Raw genomic sequence first — 20176 nt, 5'->3', positions numbered from 1 at the left:
GGCAGAACCGTCCGGCCGAGCCACCCGCAGCGTCTCGACTCACAGAAGTTGTGAGATAATAAAGCTGCTGAGTGTTGGGGCCATTTCTTACACAGCGATGAATGTGTAGTACAGGTCTCCTTATCATTACTACCACGGCTCCTGTTTATTGAGCACCCACTGTATGCCAAGCACTGACTGAGGTGACAGACACACCATAGTGAACAAAAGAGAGAAAGTTCTTGCCTCCTAGAGCTCACAGTCTGCTGGGGAAGACAGATAGTGAACAAGATAATGAACAAAGAAATACGTAGCATAAAGTTGGGTGTGTGTGTCGTAAAGGCCATGGAGAACAAAGCTAGACAACACCGGGTGTTCTGGGGGTCCCTCTGAGGAGGAGACATTTGAGCAGACACCTGCGTGGAGTGTGATTCAGGTATCTGGGGGGAAGAACATTCCTGGGCGGGGGCAAGGCCAGTGCAAAGGCCCTGAGGCAGGATGTTGTATGGTTTGTTCAAACAATAGCCAGGAGGCCAGAATGGCCAGAGCGGAGTGAGAGGCGGAGAGTATGGACTGTGATCCCAAGGGGAGATGATTCCAGAAATGTGACCTTACCTCTAGGGGCCCCTGTTTCCTCTTCTGAGGAATGGGCCGGCTGACACCTGCTTCTGACGGTCCCTGTGGGAGCTCAGGGAGCTCCTGCCTGTGGCTGCTCTGATCCTGTGCAACCTCGGAGGGCCAGAATGCCCTCTCTAGACTTTGCATTGGGCTTCAGGATGGGCTGGAGCCGACCAGACCTTTTGCTCAGTTCCCAAAGTCGGGGTGCCGAGGCACCCCCCCTTCCTCCTCCCCCTCTCCCTCCTCCCCCCTCCCTCTCACCCACCTCCCCTCTCTCCATCCAGAGTCAACATTCCAGCCCAGGGGAGAAAAATAGGGCAGGTTTCCTTCCTCCCCCTGGCGGGCCTCCAGGCAGTGACTGGGCCATTGTGTGTTCTGGCCTCAAGGTCATTCCGCCCCCACCCCTGCCCTCCCCACCGCAGAAAGGTTACTTGAGAAAAGGCTTCTTGGGGGATGGGAGAGGAATTCAGGCAGAGAAAGGCCGAGGCTGCCCTGGAGGCCGGCCCTGGCCCTCCACCACCCCCCCACCCCCCCCACCCCCCCCTCCCGTCCGCGGCTGGTGGAGCACTGTCCACCCCATCCGGGATTTGTGGCTCTGTTGGGGAGCTGGGGAGCCGCATTCAACCTCCTGGGGCAAAGGAGGGCCCCAGCCTCAGCCTTCAGTCTGAAACCTGCTGTGTGATCCTGGGCTGGTTCCTGCCCCTCTCTGGGCTAATTCCTGGCCCTGCTCCTGGAGTAACTTTGAGCAAATCTCCTCCATCTCTTGGTGCCTCGCTTCCTTTTTTTGGTCAAACAGTCCTCGCATCTGGATCCCCCAACTTCCCAGCTGACAAAAATCACCCCGGCTATTGATTTAAAAAATTCAGCTTCCAGGTCCCTTTCCCGGAGACGCAGATTTCCCGGGCCCAGGCGGGGGCCTGGGATGTGTATTTTTAACAAACAGCCAGGAGATTGGGGAAACGTGGTCCCATTTCCAAGGGGGCCTGTGAGGAGCGGATCGGAGAACCTGTGCTGAGGGCATGTCACCCCGGAACCCACGACCACCAGCGTCGCGACTCTCCAAGCTCATACGCATTTAGGATATTTTCTTATAAGCCATTTTCAGTGCTTCCAGTTTTCAAGAGCATCACGTGGAACAAGGCAAACCCGTGCAGCAGGGTGACTTAAGTGCCCCACGACGAAGGCATTGCAGAAAAACGGCTATTGGCGGCTTTTCCAACTGCCTCTTGCCAAAAGCTAACACCTTCGTGGGGGCCGAAAGTATTGATCAAGAACTTACGTACCACAGGCTGAAATCCTATCGACTCATTTAATCTTTTCAGCCATCCGAGGAGGGGGACACTGTTATTTTCTCCATTTTACACGGCGGGAGAAGCAACGTGCCCACAGCCCGCAGCTCAAAGCGGCCGACTGACTCTGTTCGAGCCCTCGACCTGCTGAGGACGGGAGGGGACTCACCAGCCAGCGCCCCCACCCCGCAGCCATGGGAACTGCAGGACCCCAAGCCGGGTTTCCGGTTGTCTCCCTGCCTCAGTTTCCCCACCTGTAAACTGGAGGGACTGGCAGGCACCCCTCATCAGGGTTGTCGGAGGAATTCATCGGGCGTGCATGCAAAAGGGCAAAAACGGGAGCTATTATTATTTTCTGGTCATCGTTGTTGTTGGTCTTTCTCCGGCTGTTAAAGAAGGCAATTGGACTGCGTAGAGGATGCAGTCAATGAGCCCAGAGATGCCGAAAAGGACGAAAGACTTGGTCCTGGGGACATCTGAGCCCCCACGCCCTGAGGATATGGGATCTGGCTTGACCTAAAAACCTGAGCTGCCTCCTCCCCACCTACCCCTCCCGCTGGCCTCATTCTGCTTCGCACAAAGGCAGCCCGAGTGGAACACAACCCCAGTCTTTCCCAAACTCTTGCTACTGTGGCTCTTTCCTTTGGGGGCTTAAGTGAGAGAGGCCATTCTGTCCAGCTCGGGCGGTCGTAGTTCCAAGTCCTGGTGTGGCAGAGCCCGCCAGCTGCCCACCTGGAACCCACTCTCCCTCTCTTCCTTGAGACCAGAAGCCTGATGTTCTCTCTGGGGCAGCAATATGCCGGGGAAAAGACTACGCATCCCAGCGTCCCTTGCAGCTAGAGTGGTCACATGACTAAGAGCCAGCCAATCAGCTATATGTGAAAGTCACAGGATGGGACTTTGGGGGAGGCTTCCTTAAAAAGGGACACAATCCATTAAGTGGTATGGGGCTGTTTTTGCCCTTTGTCCCCTTCTTTCTGCTTCCTGCCTGGAAGATGGATGAGGCAGCTGCTGCTCCAGCAGCCATCTTGGACCACGAGGTGATTGAGAGGATGGAAGCCCCAAGCTGAGAATGATGGAGCAGAAAGAGCTGTGTCCCTGAAGACACGTGGAGCCACCATTGCAGCTCTGAACAATCTGCTAATGGGCGCTTTTGATGTGAGAGAGAAATAATCTTCTCTCCGTGTAAGCTACTCTTACACATGCCAGTTTCTCTATCACATATGTTAGGCTCTTCTCTCTTTGTTTTTTTGTATTTTTTATGTTATTTCTGGTCTCTCTTACTAGCCTCTGAAGAGAAATTCTAACCAATATACTGAAGCTCTAACCCTATCTATGTCACTGACTCTTATGTGACTTGGAGGGGTGGGGAGAATATGGATGCCATTTCTCCTTTTGGGGCTGGATAGTGTTGGGGTTAACAGTATGGGCTCAAATCCACCCTCACTTCCTAGCTGTGCCATTGCCCAGAAATCTCGTACTGATGCCGCTGATTTAGGTAATGGCTTTGAAACTCTGTGGAGCTCTCTGAGCAGCCCCTCAGGTGGGGCGGAGTCAGTGGCCACGACTTTTGGGTTATATCTTTGGTTCATTGGCGAGAATGGGTCGCAGGGCCACCTGTAGCTGCAAAGCAGTCTGGGAAAGTGATTACTTGACATTTTCAGCTCCTTTCCTGGGAGGCATTTCCCACCACCATGGAAGAGGAGAGGGGAGTGGCTGCTGACGAGCTATCCACAGGGTCCACCACACCCTCTTCCCTCAAAATAGAAATTTATTGAGCATCTGACTCAGGATGAACCCTCTACTTCAATCGGACCAGTTTCTCTTTTATTTTATATATTGGTCTCCTCTGTCACTCGTTTGCAAAAACTTATCTATTTCATTGGCATTTTCAAAGAGCCAGCTTTAGGTTTTATCGACTAACTCTATTTTTGTTTTGTATTTCATCTATTTCTGCTTTTACCTTTCTTAATTCCTTACCTTTTTCCTTTAGTTTATTTTGTGGGCTTTTTCTAGTTTCTTGAGTGGAAAGCTGGTTTTGCTCATCTTCAGATCTTTTCTTTCCCTACTTTCAATGCGTCTAAGCCTTTAAGGCTATTATTCTCCCTTCAAGTGCGGCTTTGGCCATATCCCGCAGATTTCTATACATGGTGTTTTCATTTTCCTTTGATTCTGGTTGGTATTTTGCATTTTCATTGCCTCTGTAATCCAAGCATTATTTAAATTTAAGGAATTTTTTTTTTCAAGTGTGTAGACATATCGGGGGAGAGAAGGCTATAGCTTTTTTTTGAATTGATATCTACTTTGGTTGCATTGCTATTTAAAATAATACATTGGCCTGCCACATAAGCTTGCATTTGAAGAAAAGGGCTCTGAGGCTAATGAAACTGAGGCTGGGTACCTGAGGGTTACAGTAAATATTCAATAAGATTACCTTTCAACCTTGTTATGAAAAGAAGTTGATCTTGTGGATTTGCTATTTTCCTGTTCAACCTGAGGGGTGACTCAAGAGTCACAAGGGTTTAAGAGCTTGTTTCACAGAAAAAAGAGAACGCCTTCAAGGAAGTCACCATCAACAGACAACCAGCCCCCAGCTGCCCTTGACGCCCAGAAGTCAGACTGCCCGGGGACTTACCAGGAGTGAGAGAAACATGGATTATGCCTTTGTTTCTCAGAAACTCCTCCTGCCACACCCCTTAGCTTTATAAAACCCCCTGCTTTCTTCTCTTGTTAAGGCAGGTTGGAGAGAAACCATGCTGCCACCTTCTCGTCTTGGCCAATCCAAATAAACTTCTTGCCATCTGCAAGCGCTGATGTCTCAGTGTTTGGCTCACTGGGCATTGGGCACACAAACTTGAGATTAAGAGGTTTGGTATCAAAATGGTTTGGAAAACTCTAGTCTACTCTAAATCCAAACCTTGTTACCGAAGGTCTAGTCAATCCAAGGCAAATATAGGATTATAACCCAGCTTTTATAACCTTTCACCACCCATCAATCCCAACTCAACATGGCCATGCCAAGGAAGGCTCTATGTTGAAAGTTTCTGGGAAATCTCTCTTTCTACCCCAAGCCTGGAATTTGCCATCACCACTGCTGACCAACACCAAGAGTCTCTCTCTGGTAGGGTACCTGGGCTGGGTGGGGCCTGTGGCTCAGACTCTGCTAGTGAGAGGAATTAGAAGACTCATTCTCTCTGAGTCCCACCCCTCCGCTCTCCACCCCTCACCCACACCCCTGCTCCATTTGCATTCATTTATTCCCAGGGCCTTTTCTGTGGCCAGAGGAGGAGGGAGATATTTTTAAGGTTGTGCAGATCATGTTTGCGAGAGACCCAGGCTAGGGGGGAAATCCCAGGACAGTGGAGGACACACAGGGGCATCTGTGGTTAAATGGATGAGGGCCAGAAGTGCTGGAACTCTTCTTGAGAAATTTGGTCATTCCCTGTCCTATGTACAAGCAACTTTGCTTCAGGGCTCCAGGGATGGCATGAGGGGCTGCGTAGGGGTGGGCCACGTCCCACAGCTGTTTGGTGCCCCAGGGAGGGCACCACTTGACCCACTGGAATCAGGACCTCAGATGTAAGCTGGGGAGACGTGGGAGGGTCCAGGCCCTGACATTAGGCAGTGGGGGCTTGCAGCACTGTGATTTGGGTGTCCCTGTGCATGCTCGCACCCAGACTGAGAATAGCCTTGGGTGGGAAATGAAGCAAACGTGGCCGCTAGGAAACGGCAGGGCTGGCGGTCGGGGAAGGAGAGGCTGACACACAGGTGTGTTAACCAGGATGTTTATGGCCTCTGACGCTCCGACAGCTCAGCCAAGCAGTAGGGCCCTGTCATCTCTAAGTCTAGCGAGGAAGCAGGAGCACAGCAGACCACGGTCCAGCATCCTCGCCGGAAGCCAGTGGTCCTCCACTCGGGAGGAGGAGACGGGGAGGAGGGCGTGAAGAGCTCGTCTCTCTGGAGGGCTCCGGGGCACGCTGCTGCTCCAGGGCTGTGGGGAGGATGGGGCAGAGGGGTGGGGGAGGCCGTCAGGCAGGTGGAGGACCAACTCCCCAGTACCCCCACCCCTTCTGCTCCCCCACCCACCCCCGGCCTCCAGGCGGGCCCACCCGCCCCACGCTCAGCCTGTGCCAGGGTCAGGATCAGGAAGCTGGCGTTCGTCCTCACGCGAGGGAGGGAGCTGGACTGTGAGAAGAGAGACAGGGTGAAAAGGAATTCCGAGGGGTCTTCGGGGGCGGCCTGCTGTCATTGAACACCCCTCTCCCCCCGACGCTGACCCAGAAAACCAGGGTTTGATGAGTGAAGAGCTGAAGGACAGTATCTAGGGGTGGCTGGCAGTGATAGGGCCCCTGATTCTGGAAGCTTCAAGTCTGAGGGAGGAGGACACTGTCCTTGCCTCAGGGACATGACCTCTCAGATCTCTGGGGATGCTCAGTCTGATGGAGGAGACATGGTCCCTGACTCTGGGCACCCCCAGTCTGATGGAGGAGACATGGTCCCTGACTCTGGGAGCTCCCAGTCTGATGGAGGAGACATGGTCCCTGACTCTGGGAGCTCCCAGTCTGATGGAGGAGACATGGTCCCTGACTCTGGGAGCTCCCAGTCTGATGGAGGAGACATGGTCCCTGACTCTGGGAGCCCCCAGTCTGATGGAGGAGACATGGTCCCTGACTCTGGGCACCCCCAGTCTGATGGAGGAGACATGGTCCCTGACTCTGGGAGCTCCCAGTCTGATGGAGGAGACATGGTCCCTGACTCTGGGAGCTCCCAGTCTGGTGGAGGAGACATGGTCCCTGACTCTGGGAGCTCCCAGTCTGATGGAGGAGACATGGTCCCTGACTCTGGGAGCTCCCAGTCTGATGGAGGAGACATGGTCCCTGACTCTGGGAGCTCCCAGTCTGGTGGAGGAGACATGGTCCCTGACTCTGGGAGCTCCCAGTCTGATGGAGGAGACATGGTCCCTGACTCTGGGAGTTCCCAGTCTGATGGAGGAGACATGGTCCCTGACTCTGGGAGCTCCCAGTCTGGTGGAGGAGACATGGTCCCTGACTCTGGGAGCTCCCAATCTGGTGGAGGAGACATGGTCCCTGACTCTGGGAGCTCCCAGTCTGGTGGAGGAGACACAATTCCCACCACCTAGAAACCTTCATCCTATTGGAGGAGATTGTCTCTATTTCAATTTGAGAGAGAAATTACAGCCTCTGATGGTAGAAATTCTGTCCTCACTCTTACTGGGATGCACCCCCATTGTCTGGGATGACAGTGTGAAGAGAGGGGAGTGATCCACCCTCACTCTATACCTCTAGTCTGATGGGGGAGGTCAGCTCCCCTCGTTAGCCCATTCCCCCAATATGGTAGCAGGGGGAAATCTCCTGCGTCTCAGGGTCCACCCATCTGCATGGAAAAGGATGCCCTACCCTCACACTATGTGTCCTTGTCTAAAATGTTCAGTCTGGTGGACCCCATATGGTCCCATCTTGGGACCCCCTAGTCAGATGGAGGAGGCAAGGCTGATGGGTAGGCATATCCATCCTTGATCTGTGTCTCCTGGGAGGAGGCAGAGCCCCTTGGGGAGCCCCTGTCTGAACCAAGGCGCACGCCCCCGGCCCCTGCATACTCACGGGCCACCTGCAGCTCCACTTCCAGCGTCTCGGTCTTTCCCTGCAGGGTGACCGTCTTGAGAGTGTAGCGGCCGGCGTCGGTGACATTCAGCTTCTGCACCAGCAGCGAGCAGTTGGGGAAGCCCGCCTCCCGGCCTGTGTGTGCCGGGCCTGCAATCCAGGTCCCCGATGGCAGCTGGCTCAGCAGCCGGTTGGGCTCGGAGGCGGGCCCGCGGTACCAGGCATAGACCAGCAGATCCTTGGGGTAGCCCAGGACGGTCAGTGTCACGTCCTGGCCCTCCATTGGCCTGGCAGGCACGGGCACGATGGTCATGGCCACAGCTGCCGCTGGGGAGAGCATGAGGGAGCTGGGTCAGCTGGACCTGCCTGGGGCATAGCGTCCCCCTGCCACCCCCAGCCAGCTTGTCTATGCCTCCCACCAACCGGCTGGTGCTCCCCTGTGCAGGCTGCTGGGGAGGAGACAGAGGAAGGAGGTGACTTGAGTGGCCGTGGACGTGGGTTTTGTGTCCTGACAATACTTGCCAGAGAGCTGTGTGTCCCCCTGTTAGACGGGGAGATCCCAGGGGCTGGGGGCCATCTCTCCCCCACTAGACTAGGAATTTCCAGCTGTTGGGGGCTATCTCTCTCATGAAACTGGAAGACCCTAGAGAGTCAAGTCATGTCTCCTCCATCAGATTGGAAATTTCCAAAATATAGGGGCAATGTCTCCCCCATCAGATTGGAAATTCTACAATATGGGGGCCTTGTTTCCCCCATCAGATTGGAAATTCTGGATAATTGGGCTGGGTCTTTCCAATCAGGCTTGGGACCTCAGAAGTTGGATGGGGGCGTGTTTAACCCATCAGACTGGAAATTCCTAGAAAGTAGGGGGCTGGTACTCCCCCATCAGATTGGGAGTACTCCAAAGGTGGTAACTGTGTCTCCCCCATTAGGCTAGGAATTCTCAAAAAAAAAATGGGGGGGCCATATCTCCTGAAGACCATGTCTCCTCCATCAGAACAGAAATCTCCCCAAGTATAGCCGGAGGCTCCTCCATCTGACTGGAAGCTCTCTAAGGGTGGGTGTCATGTCTCCTCCATCACTGCTTGGAAGTCCATGGAGTAGGAGGTGTTGCCTCTTCTCTCTGACTGGCAGCTCCTTGAGTAAGGGGGCCAGGCTTCCCTGTTCCAGGACCCTCTCTCCAAGGGCAGAGACGTATCTACACCATCGGATCAGAGTCTCCCCTGGGGGGGGGGTCTCCTTTTCCTCTGTCTCTCCCCTGACACCTGCCCCAGGGTTGCTGACAGTTCAGGAGGCCCTGGGGGGCGCTGTCCGCACTCTCTGCACATACCTGCAGACCTCGGACACCCCCCATGTCGGCCTGCACAGGCAGTGGGTCACCTGGTCCACTCCCGCGTCTCCTGCCAAGACCAGCTGCCACGGCCCCCGGTGGGGTGGGGCAGGAGGTACACTTACCTCTGGGCATGCCATTTCTGCTTTGGGTGAAAGAGTGTCCACCCTTTTAGGATGAGACCCAGCCTGTTAGTAGGAGGGAGGGTGGAGGAGGGGAGGGAAGGACTGATGCCTCTGTCCCCAGGGGATGGTGACCACTTGGGAAGAAACCAAGGCAGAGTTAATGAGGCCCTCATGTTCAAAGCCACCATCCCCAGGGGACCAGAGAATGTCCCCTGAGGATCCTGACGGCTCTGAAAACACCAGCTGTGTCTGCACTGCCCCCGCCCCTGGGTCGTTCAAGGACAGAGGCAAGACAATGCTTTCCTGGCTGTGTTTTTCCACTTGCCAAAAATTGGCTGTGGTTTCCCGCGTATGTGTGCACTCGTGTGTGCGCAGGGACACGCCGTCATCCGGGCCAGATAACCGGGTAATCTAGTGGGTGGCACAGAAGCTCAGCTGTCTGCGTGGCAAGGAACGGGTCAAGCCCCTGGGCAGCTGGTGACCAAATTTAGAACAGGGGCACCCACGTGGAGGACCATCTCAACGCTCTCCCACTCTGCTGCCACACGACGTGGGACACGGGACCCGTTTCTCACTCTGCCACCCCTCAAGGAAGAGAGTCTGATTTGTTGTTTGTTTTCCAGGTGACATGGTATGGACTGTCTCCCTTTGCCACCCGGATGAAGAGGGGTCCACCCAATACGCCATTGGCCCTTGGCCGATCAATGGATCGAGAATCTTTGACCTTCCCCTTATCTGTTGGGCAGAGGGTGACCTAACTGGTGATGGAGCAGCCAAACCATCACGGTCCGACTGGGCCTCCAAGGGGAGGGGGTGGTGGCCAGGGTCGGGGCAACTCACCAGAGAGCTTGACCACCACTGAGGCGGACCCAGAAAGCAGGGTCTTGGGGTTCTTAGCAATACACGTGTACGTGCCCTCCTGGGCCGCCGTCATGCTGCTGATGTTTAGGTGGTCTTGCCCGTTCTTTAGGGCCCGCCCGTTGAAGGCCCACATGTACTCGGGCTCCGGGCAGGAGCGGGACGCGCACCACAGGGTGAGGGACGTGTTGAAGTCCACTTTGATGGTGCAGCCCGTGCGGGTGGTGGAATCCTGGAGGATGGCCACGCGTTCTGGGCCAACTGTGGGGCAGGAGGGAGAGAAGCGGGGTGGTCGAGGGAGAGGAGAGGCGAGGTGGGGGGGAACCCCGGGCTTTCTCTCCATCAGGCTGGGGGCCCTGAGAACATCTGGACCCAGCAGAGGGAGAGACAGCTCTGGCCTTTTCGAATCCCACATGGATCTCTAACTCGATCTAAGATCTTGAGAGTCACTTTCCCTTCTCACGGGATCTGTTTTTCTCTTCTGCAAAAAGAGGGTGTTGGGCCAGACAAGACTTCAAGCTATTTTTGAAATCTATGGCCCCGTTAAAGAAAAAGAAAAAAGAAGTCTAAACGATTGGTTTCTAACAAGCTGTTCTAAGAGTCTAGAATTCTAGGGCTCCGAGAGTCTAGGTTCTAGGAGTCTAAGATTCTAGAAAGCTATGGTTCTAAGATTCTAGAGTTGAGCAGCTCTAAGATTTTAGAATTACATTCTAGGATTCTAAGAATCTCTGCTTCTAGAGCTCCTAGGATTCTCAGTCTAGAATTCGGTGCTTCCTAAAGCCAGAATTCTCTGGCGGGAGGATTCTAGGCTCTAAGTTTTTCTACGTTGCCAGCCCTCGCGTACCTCTGCTTTATTTCCCCGGCTTCCACACTGCGTGTCTGCTGCCCCTGGGAGTGACTCCACGCTTTGGTTAATGGCTTTTATTGTGTCTCCCCTCCCAGTCCGCCTCTCGCTTCCAGCCAGTCCCGTGTCCCTTCCCTGTAGGTTTTGCTTCAAACCGAAGGATTATTCCATTTCGAAGGTGGTCTTTAGTCCTTAGGAGATGGGCCCCGTGCATTTAAAGAGGGATCCCTGGTTCCTAACCCCAGCTCGCCTATGATTCCCTGGGTGCCCTTGGGTGACCTCTCCCGGCCTCAGTTTCCCCATCTATGAGGTTTGGGCGCTGAGTATCTGGCGGGACCAGGAGGACTCACAGTACACCGTCAGGTTGACGGGCTCGCTGCGGCTGACACTGACCGGGTTCCAGACCTCACACTGGTAGGCTCCGGCCTCTTCCCTACGGATGCCGTGCCGGGTCAGCACCCGGCCGTCGGGGGACAGGCCGAGGCGCACGGCGATGGGCAGTGCATTGCCGTTGAAGAACCAGCGGACCTCGGCGGGGCTGGGGCTGCTGCACGTCAGGCGCAGAGTGTCCCGTCGCTCCACCAGCGCCGTGTCATTGGCCATGACCACAGGCTGGGTCAGGATCTCTGTGGGGCAAGAGGCAGAGGGGAGGGGGCCGGGCACCACCTGCTCCCGGGGCCTCCCTCTCCCCAGGCCAGGGGCACGGCTGGATCGTGGCGGTGCCCTTGTACCCTCAGCCGGAGGGGCTAACGAATGGAATAGGAGGCAGGTCTAATCCTGGAAGCCACCCTGAAGGAGGTGACCCCTTTAATGTTATTTTAGGTCTTTTGGAGGATGGTTTCAAAATATTTTAGTTGTTTTTTTTTAAGAGGGATGGGAAGGGAGGTGGAACAGCCCAATTGGGGTCGAGGGGGTTTCAGGGGGTTCTCTCACCATAGACCTGCAGGTGTCCGTAGCCCACCTCCGTCTGGAACTGCCTGTTGAGAGTCTGCAGGATGTAGGTGCCCGAGTGCCCGGGCACGACGCCCCAGATGTCCAGGCTGCCGTCGGGGCGCACAGCCTCCCGTCCCGAGTGGGCCGGGCCGGGGGTCTCGTCACCCGTGCTGACGATGTAGCTGACCACCAGGTAAGTCAGGCTGAGCGTGGGCCCCGCGTACCAGTTGTAAGCAAGCAGCTCCCCCGCGAGCCCCTGGACAGCCAGGGTGACGTTGTCGCCCTCGGCGGGCTTGGCGGGCTGGGGGGTGATGGAGATCTCGGCCCCTGCGCTCAGGAACGTGGCTGAGGACAAGGAGCCAGAGTGGGTGGGATGAGTAGGGCCTGACTGCTGCCCCCACTGGTGGAGGGGAATACGTGGGCCCCTGGCATACGTGTTCCTGGTATACAGTAAGTTCTCAATACATGTTAGCCAGGTGCAGGGTCTCAGTCTGGGGAGGGCAGGGGGTGTTCCAAGGGTCAAATCAGTGGGCTGTGCCAAAGATCTACATAAGGCCTTGCACGTAAGGTCCCGTGGGACCTCGGGATTTCGTGGGACCTGGAGGGTTTTCTGTGTGTTATAGTCACCAATCGACGCTCACAGAGCAGGCTGGCCCGTCCAGCCCCTGAGCCCGGCTCCCAGTCCAGTGCTCCTCCTCGGCCCCCGCAGCTCGACCACAGCAGTGAGGAGCATCATGACTAAGACACCCTACCCCTTTTCTTTGCAACCCCACAGATGAGCCCCAAACCTGATGAGCTGGTCGGGGCTGCCGGGGTTGACTCGAGTGTGGTTGCCTAGAATGGGTGGCCGTGGCCGCGCTCACGTAAGAAGCACTTACATGCCTGGCCCAGTTTCCGGTACTTTCCAGGCTGACAGAGCACCGCCGGGAGTGAGGGCTCTGGGGCTAGCCCTCAGCCCTGCCACTTTCTGGCTGTGTGACCCAGGCCAGAGACTTCACCTCTCTGGGCCTCAGGTTTCTCGTCTATGAAGTGGGGGTCGGGAGTGGTGGGTGACACACAGAGAGCACTAAGGCCGGCTCCCGGGGCACAGGAAGAGCTGCTTATTACTGGCTTTCCGACAGCCGTGGGGGTTCGGCCCATTTCATAGATGAGGAAACTGAGGCTGAGAAGGGGGAGGTCAAGACGTGGCCCTAGGCCACATCCTCAGGGAGGGGGAGAGCTGCTGGTCAGAATGAAGGAGCAGCAGTGGCTCCCTCGCCCCAGCCCACACCCTGGTCTTAGAAATCTCTGCGGTCTACCCCACAGAACTTTCTGGAAGGCTGTCCCCAGCCCGACACACGCTGGTACCTCTTGCAGGAGCAAACGATGTCAGCGTGAGACACATCTGCCCTCTCTACACAGCCTGCTGGACCTCTGGCTCACACCTTCCCTCCCCGGGCTGGGGGGTCCCCCTTCCCTGCGGCCATGGGGGGCTGAGGTTCCCAGGGGGGCACCATTCTCGCTCACCGCTGAGGAGGAGCCAGCCGCACCGGGCCAGTGCCATCTTTCGCCCCAAGCCCGGGTCTCGGGGACAGCGGCGTTGGCGTCCCGACGCTCCGAGGCGCTCCCTGGTCGGGACCCGGCTCTGTCTGGCGCGGGAACTGAGAGGGTTCAGCGATCTGGAGCGGGGGGAGATCACCTGAATTTGGAGGGATCGGGTCACCGAGGATCTGGGGCCCAGAGCGGGTGTGGCAGGCACGGGCCAGGGGCCACGACCCGGTCAGGCCTCCTGGGGCGCTGCCTAACCTTCTTTGTGCCGAGGGCCCAGGTTTGGTACCAGGAGGAGAACCAGGTCGCGGGGGAGGAGGGAGGAGGGCGGGGGGAGGTTCGAGGGCTTGGGCCCCCTGGTCAGCTTGGGGTCACGGAGGAATAAAACCCATAAGCAACCATCGCCCTTTCCCAGCCTCAACGAGGGGGGTGACCTTCGGGTGTCATCTCCATGGACGTCCTGTGAGGTGGGCACTGTCAGAACCCCCGTTCGCAGATGGGGAAACTGAGGCACCAGCAGGAGCTCTGACTTGCCCGAGTTCCTGCAGTGGGAGGGGATCCCCAGACCTGTTTCCAGAGCCACAGGGAAGGGAAGGAGGCAGGGGCTGCACGCCTTCATCGGGCTCCGCTCCTTGTTGGCCCCGTGCACCGGCCAAGAAAGCCACGATCTCTGTCGTGCCCTCTCAAGGCCTCGTTTCTCCCGTCTGCCAAATGGGCGCGTGCGAACAGTTCGCGGCCAGAGGGAGTCCAGCGTGGACCTTGGCTCTGCACTGCCCCGCAGTGGGGCCGGGGACGGCTCCTTGCTGAGTCTCCATTCACTGCTCTGGAGAACCCAGATGGTGTAGACCTACCCTGGGTCGTGAGGCAGGGGGATGCCACGTGTTAGGAACCCAGACAGCGCCGGGCAGAGCTGGGCCCCAAAAGCCCGGCCTGGTGGGTGTTACTCTTGTTAAAAGTGAAAGCACCGGACCGCGCTCCACTGTTCCTTACTTCCGTGACCCTGGGCAAGGGTCGGAGCCCGCTGGGCCACCGTTTCCTCATTTGCGAAATGGAAACGATGGGGGTACCCACCTCGTGGGGCTGTTGTAAGGCTTAAATGAGTAACTTGTGTGACATTCTTACAACAATGCCTGGCACGGAGTGAAGGCTCCGTAAGTCACTCATTCATCTATTCAACAAGTAGGGAATGAGCATCTACTACCTGCCAGGTGCGGTTCTCGGGGCTGGTAAATAAAATCCGTGCTCTTGAGGGGCTGACAGCTGACATTCAGAGGGAGATAAATACTGTTGGAGGGAAAAAATAAAGCCAGGAAGGGCGTTTGGGAATTTTAAATTGGGGGTGGGGGAGGGCCTCAGGGGAGGCGAGGGGGGCTCTGGGTGAACAATGGTCCTGACAGACGTGTGATTCTCGCCTTCTTACTGGTTTCTGGGTCCTGGTCCCTGTGAGGCCCTGGCAGCCTGCTTCTGGGCAGGAAGCCATAGCTGTGGCTCACCTGTCCTCGTTTGCTCCTCAGCACCGTGTCCTGAGCTGCCCTGGCAGGGCGGGGCTCTGAGCGGGGGTGGTGAGGAGGGGCTCAGGTGGCCTGGGGCTTGCTGCTCCCCACACCCCGCTTTCGACCTCACCTCACTCTCCTCCATCCTGGCCCAGCCCTCCCCTGGGAGCCCTGGGACCTTGCCCAGTGTCAGCAGGATGCCACCCCGGATGGCCCTGCTCAATCACCTCGTCCCAAACTGACCTGGGCATCTTCCCCCAGCCCCGCTCCTCCTCCTGGTCCTCTTATCAGGGATGGCACCACCATCCACCCGTCACTGAGACTGAGAGACCCAGGCCTCGTCCCCGACTGACGCCTCCCCGGCTCCCAGCACACAGCACCCGGTGGCGTCTGCCTCTTAGCTGTCTCTTCTGCGAGTGCCTTTCTCTCCCTCCCTGGGGCCCCCACCGTGGTCCAGGTGCCCCCCTGCCCCATGTCTAGATGCTCTCACAACTCCTCCTGGTCTCTGGCCCTGGTCTCGTCCCTCCGCCACTCATGGCATCCAGAACCTGCCATGGCTCCCAAGTGCCCTCAGGAGACAGCCCAGCTCCCCACAGTTGGCCCACGAGGCCCTGCCGGCTGGCCCGGCCTCAACGACTCCCTTTCCTCCTGGGAACCCTCGGCTCCAGTCATTCTGTCTCCCTTACACTCACTCCGCCCAGCGTATCCCCTGCTCCCCTCTGCTCTGTTTCATCACCGGTCCAACAACTCCTCCTCCTTTAGGAAGCCCTCCTGGACTCTCAGGCTGGGTTCCACGTGCCCTGGGGTCCCCAGTCCCAGCCCTGGCCACCCTGGGTCCTCACTGGCAGGGAGTGGGTCTGTCTCCCCGTGACCATGAGTCCTGGGAGGGCAGCACCAGGGCATCTGTGGTCACCACCGTGTCCCCAGCACCGGGGCCCAGAGGGTGTTTGTGGAACTGGACACCGGGTGTGGATGACACAGAAAGAGGAGTCTCCAGGGAGGGCCTGTGATTTGCTGTCCGGCTGAGGAGCGGGCTGGGCTGGGGCTCCAAGGGGTGTAGGGGTGGGGGTGGGGGCAGATCCCGGCTCTTGTCCGGACCCCGAGGGGGCTCCACCCCCACAGTGTCACACTGTCCCTTCTCTGTTGTCCTTGCGCTTCCCCGTCCGCCCCCATCCCTCCCGCCCCTCCTCTGGTGCTCCCCGATCCTGGGTCCCATCGACACCTCCAGTTCCTCAAGCACCTACTGTGCGCTGAGCGCTGTGCTCGGTGCTGGGTGACCACCGTGAATGGGACAAAACCCCCTGCCCCAGGGAGCTGGCCTTTCATTTGGGGAGACGGTCAATAGGCGCATGAACACAGACACGCACAGTATGACAGCAGGTGGACAATGCTGGGGGAAGATAAAGCAGGGGAGGAACGGAGGCCCCGGGGCGGCGACAGTGGAGTAGAGACTCAGGAAGGGAGCTGTGCTGACTCCGGGGGAAGAGTATTCCAGGAGAGGGAACAGAGAGTGCAGAGGCCCCGAGGCAGCCGTGTTTTGGTGAATTAGAGAAGGAGCAAAGGGGCCAGCGTGGCCGGAACAGAGTCAGCGAGGGCAGAGAGGGGAGAGGGGCGGGTCCAGCAGGGCCTCCTGGTCCTCGGAGGGCTGTGGCTTTTCCTCTGAGAGGGGAGCCAGGGGTGGGCCTCGCTCGAGCTGAGACTGGATGGGATCTGACAGTGTTAACAGGATCTCCTGGCCGCGGGTGGGGAACAGACGTGGGAAGGGAGGGTAGATGCTGGGCGGCTGTGAGGAGGCGGCTGCGATGGCTTACTGTGCTGCCCAGCACGGTCGCCGCGAGCCACTGGCGTGTCCGAACTGAGATGAGCTGTGAGGGAAAAACACACCAAATATTGAAGACTGACTGCAGCCCCCCAAAAAGAATGCAAAACAGGTCATTCATCTTTTCTATCAATTCCACGTTGAGACAGCATGTGTGGGGTTAGACACATTCCTTGCACCTGCTTCTCTTTACTTTTCTCCATGTGATTCTAGAACATTTGGAACTGTAGACACGGCTCCCATCACATTTTTACGGGCTGGCGCTGGGCCCGCAGGAGGGGGCGGTGGCTGGACCAGGGAGGAGAGAAGACCTTGGACGGGGGATGTATTTTACCAATGACGCTGCGATGCATTTTGACATTGTCGGCTTTACCTGTTTTCTCATCCAGCACCACCTCCCTCCCCGAGGACCCATTTTGCAGACGGGGAAACTGAGGCACGGGGCCATTGTCTGGGGAGGTAAGAGGGGGTGAGTCTTATCTTCTCTGCACAGCTAGCCGAGGGCAGGGGTCTCTGATCTTGTTTTGTCTGCTCTGTCCCCCACCGCCAGCCCTGTTATTTCACCAGCCACGTGGTTTGCCACTAGGGAGCAGCTCTTTCTGTCTCATTGCTAAGACCCTGCCCGCTACTGACCTAATGGGCATTTGTTAGATGGGAACCTTGGCCTGGGCCCCGTGGCTGAGACCTCGAAGCTGAGGGGCTGGCCAGAGGGAATTGCTTCCTGGGCTGAAGCAGGTTTGTGACCGACCCCCCTCCCCGCCCCCCACCACCACCCTGACCTTTATCTCGCTGGGCGAGGCCAAGGGTGCTGCAGTATTTACTCATGGGATCAGCAGGGTGTGGCTTCCTGTGGCAGTGTGGCCAGCCCTGGGCTCGGCCCTGGGAAGGCTGTTCCTGGGGAGAAAGTACCCCGTGTCCCCTTAATGCCTCACCCTGGGAAAAGGACCTGGGCTACCGTGCAGGAGGGGACGGCCGATCGGAGGAGGGAGCCTCAGACCTTCACACAGCCTGTTTCCTTTGCCTGGATACTCCACCCCACTCATTCATCTGGGTTTTTCCAAGCCATTGAGTCATTTAACAAATATTTGTTGAGCACTGACTATCTGCCAGGCTACGTTGGGGATACAGGCAACGTCCCTTCCCTGGTGGGGCTAAATCCTGTTGGAGGGAGATGAGCTGTAATCAAAAAACTGATATAGCAGGAGAGATAAGTGCTACCAAAACCCAAAACAGCGTGAGAGGAGAGGGAGGGACAGGGGCTTCAGCTGGGGAGGTCGAGGAGGGTCTTTCTGACAAGGTGACGTTGGGGCTGAGACCTGAAGGAGGCGACCCAGGGGGTGTGTGAACATCTGAGGGAGGAGTGTTTTTTGCAGAAGGCACAGCAAGTGCAAAGGCCCTGAGGCAGGAAGATCTTTGATGAGTGCGAGGACAGCAAGGAGGCTGGTGTGGCTGGAACCAAGTGAGGGAGGGGATGGGGGAGGAGGTGGTCGCAGAGGGGTCAGAGGACCCAGAGGGCAGGGCTTTGGAGACAAGATGACCCATTATAGACATTCGGGTGATAGTAAGGCCAAGCTTGGGGGAGCCAGTGAGGGAGAGAAAGGAAGGGTCTAGATAGGAGCTGCAGGGGCTGGGTTGGTGAGTGTGAGGGGCTGGGCTTTTTCTGGAAAGTGGTCCACGGGCAGGAATTGAAGGGAGCTAGGGAGATGGAGGGGCACAGAGAGAGTGCCAGGCTTCTTTGGGGACCCCAGGAGGTCCAGAAGGGTCTGGGAGGGGGGACCTGGCTAAGTGCCCTTCCTTCTCTGGGCCCCTTTTTATCCATCAGGAATATGCAAAGGGGTTAGACTTGGATTTAGAACTATGGTTCAAAACAATTCAAAACCTGCTTTGCCTTCGGGGAAACTGGCAAATTTCACACACTGGTCAAAAGCAGAGGGAAAAGCAGCGTCCTCTCCCGTCCCCACCGCCCAGCTTGGGGCCCCCCAAGCCCTCTCCCATATCATTTGAAAGCAAATTCCAGCCACCATACCACTGTGTTCATAGATGCTTCAGCCTGTCTTTCCCAAAGACGAGGACTCATTAAAAAAAGTACAATGTCATTATTTCACAGTTAATGAGAGTAAAATGAACAACCAAAAATTCCTCAGTATCTTCAAACACCCAGTGTTCAAATTCCTCATCATCCCAGAAATGTCATAAGCTCTTTCTCAGCTCCACTGGGGCATACAGTGGTCCCTCGGGATCCGGGGCATTGGCTCCAGGACCCCCTTCTATCAAGTCCCTTATAGAAAATGGCCTAGGATTTGCATATAACCTATACATCTCTTTCCGTATTCTTTTTTTTTTTTTGAGGAAGGTTAGCCCTGAGCTAACATCTGCTGCCAATCCTCCTCTTTTTGCTGAGGAAGACTGGCCCTGAGCTAACATCCGTGCCCATCTTCCTCTGCTTTATACATGGGACGCCTCCCACAGCATGGCTTTTGCCAAGGGGTGCCATGAAATTTTTGCTGTGACGGTGGACCGCTTTCCTACAGCTGAATCTCCCGTGACACCGCGCTGCAGACTCGTCCCCTCCTGCAGGCTCGGGCAAACGCCTGCACCCCGTCAATGGCATGGAGGGGTGGGGAGGGAGCACCTCCACCTCTCCTGCCCATCTACCCTGCGACCTGCCACTTTTCGGGAGAGTGAAGACCTTTGGTGCGTCAAGGAGCTGCAGTGCGGAGGGAAGGGTTTTCCCCATGAATCATAATCACTCTTGGTCGCGGCCCAGCACACTTCCTTCCACGGGCAGCCACTTCCTCGTTGGCGCTGCAGGCAGCCCTGAGAACCCGGGGTGGGGGGGCGGTGCTGGGCTGGACTGTAGGGAGCAGGTGGTGGTGGCAGGCAGTGACCCCTGCTGAGCAGAGTTTAGGACGATAGAGCAACGGAGCCTGGGGGGCCTCCTCCCAAGGATATTAGTCTCTTCCAAATTGGGCTGAACACTGGACCTGGTGCCCAAGATTCCACCATCAGCAACACTCGGGTGATAGTAAGGCGGAGCTTGATAGTAAGGCAGACCCCTCTGTTTGACTGCACAGACCCCACCATCCTCGTCAGCGTGGATTTCATCTCCTTCTTCCTTTCAGACTGGAACGAGCAGAGGAGAAAGTCTGGCTGTTGGAAAGACTTCGGTTCCTTTCCCAGTGGCCCATTTAGGCCCCGTGTGACCCGACCGGTCTTAGTCTCGGGTTCCTCATCTGTAAACCGGATGTAACCACAGAACTCCCCTCACGACACTGTTGTGAGGATGAAAGAAGTGAATAAATGCAAACTTCTGGTTTATCTTCCCGTCTCCGGTGCCCAGTTGAGTTCATTCAATGGAGCTTGGTATACAGTAGTTGCTCAATAAATGTCTGTCAATGGATGAATGGAGACTGTTAGTACAGGAAGGGGAGGATACGTATTATGAGAATCCGCATACATTCCCTGAGCCCCTGCCCTGTGCCTGCCCCATGCTGGGTGGTGGTGGGACCTGTCGGTGACCAAGACAGCCCGCGTCCTGCCCTCCTGGGGCTCAGGGTCCAGCGGGGAGAGAAACCCGTCTCCAGACAGTGATGACCCAGAGTGGGCAGGGCTGAGGTGGATGAAGCCAGAGGGGGACATGACCCAGCTTGAGGTCAGGGAGGGCTTCCTGGAGGAAGAGGTGTGTGAGCTGAGACCCGGAGGGTGGATGCGGGTGAGGGAGGTACAGTGAGGCATGCTCC

At 56.9% G+C, this 20176-nt stretch overlaps 1 protein-coding gene and 1 long non-coding RNA gene across 3 annotated transcripts; one reads left to right on the top strand and one right to left on the bottom strand.

The window, feature by feature from the left end:
• Nucleotides 1–5656: 5656 nt before the first annotated feature.
• On the bottom strand, nt 5657–13269 carry CEACAM16 (CEA cell adhesion molecule 16, tectorial membrane component). Of its 2 annotated transcripts, XM_070222996.1 has the most exons (7): nt 13104–13269; nt 11598–11942; nt 11015–11290; nt 9803–10081; nt 7508–7834; nt 5973–6071; nt 5657–5877 (listed from the first exon to the last, which is right to left on the bottom strand). In XM_070222996.1, the coding sequence occupies exons 1-6, from the start codon at nt 13138–13140 to the stop codon at nt 6007–6009; spliced, it is 1329 nt and encodes a 442-aa protein (XP_070079097.1). In that variant the 5' UTR covers nt 13141–13269; the 3' UTR covers nt 5657–5877; nt 5973–6006. The 2 variants fall into 2 exon arrangements, with proteins under 2 accessions (XP_070079097.1, XP_070079096.1); XM_070222995.1 differs by lacking the exons at nt 5657–5877; nt 5973–6071 and having other exon boundaries at nt 7243–7834; nt 13104–13244.
• Nucleotides 13270–16151: 2882 nt separating this feature from the next.
• Nucleotides 16152–19753, top strand: LOC111775213 (uncharacterized). Its single transcript, XR_002810715.2, has 3 exons — nt 16152–16548; nt 16826–16895; nt 19559–19753. It is a non-coding gene; the product is annotated as an uncharacterized lncRNA (long non-coding RNA).
• Nucleotides 19754–20176: the final 423 nt, after the last annotated feature.

This window comes from Equus caballus, chromosome 10 (assembly GCF_041296265.1).
Source record: "Equus caballus isolate H_3958 breed thoroughbred chromosome 10, TB-T2T, whole genome shotgun sequence".
Taxonomy (NCBI): Eukaryota; Metazoa; Chordata; class Mammalia; order Perissodactyla; family Equidae; genus Equus; species Equus caballus.
This window is presented reverse-complemented; position numbering and strand designations above follow the sequence as displayed.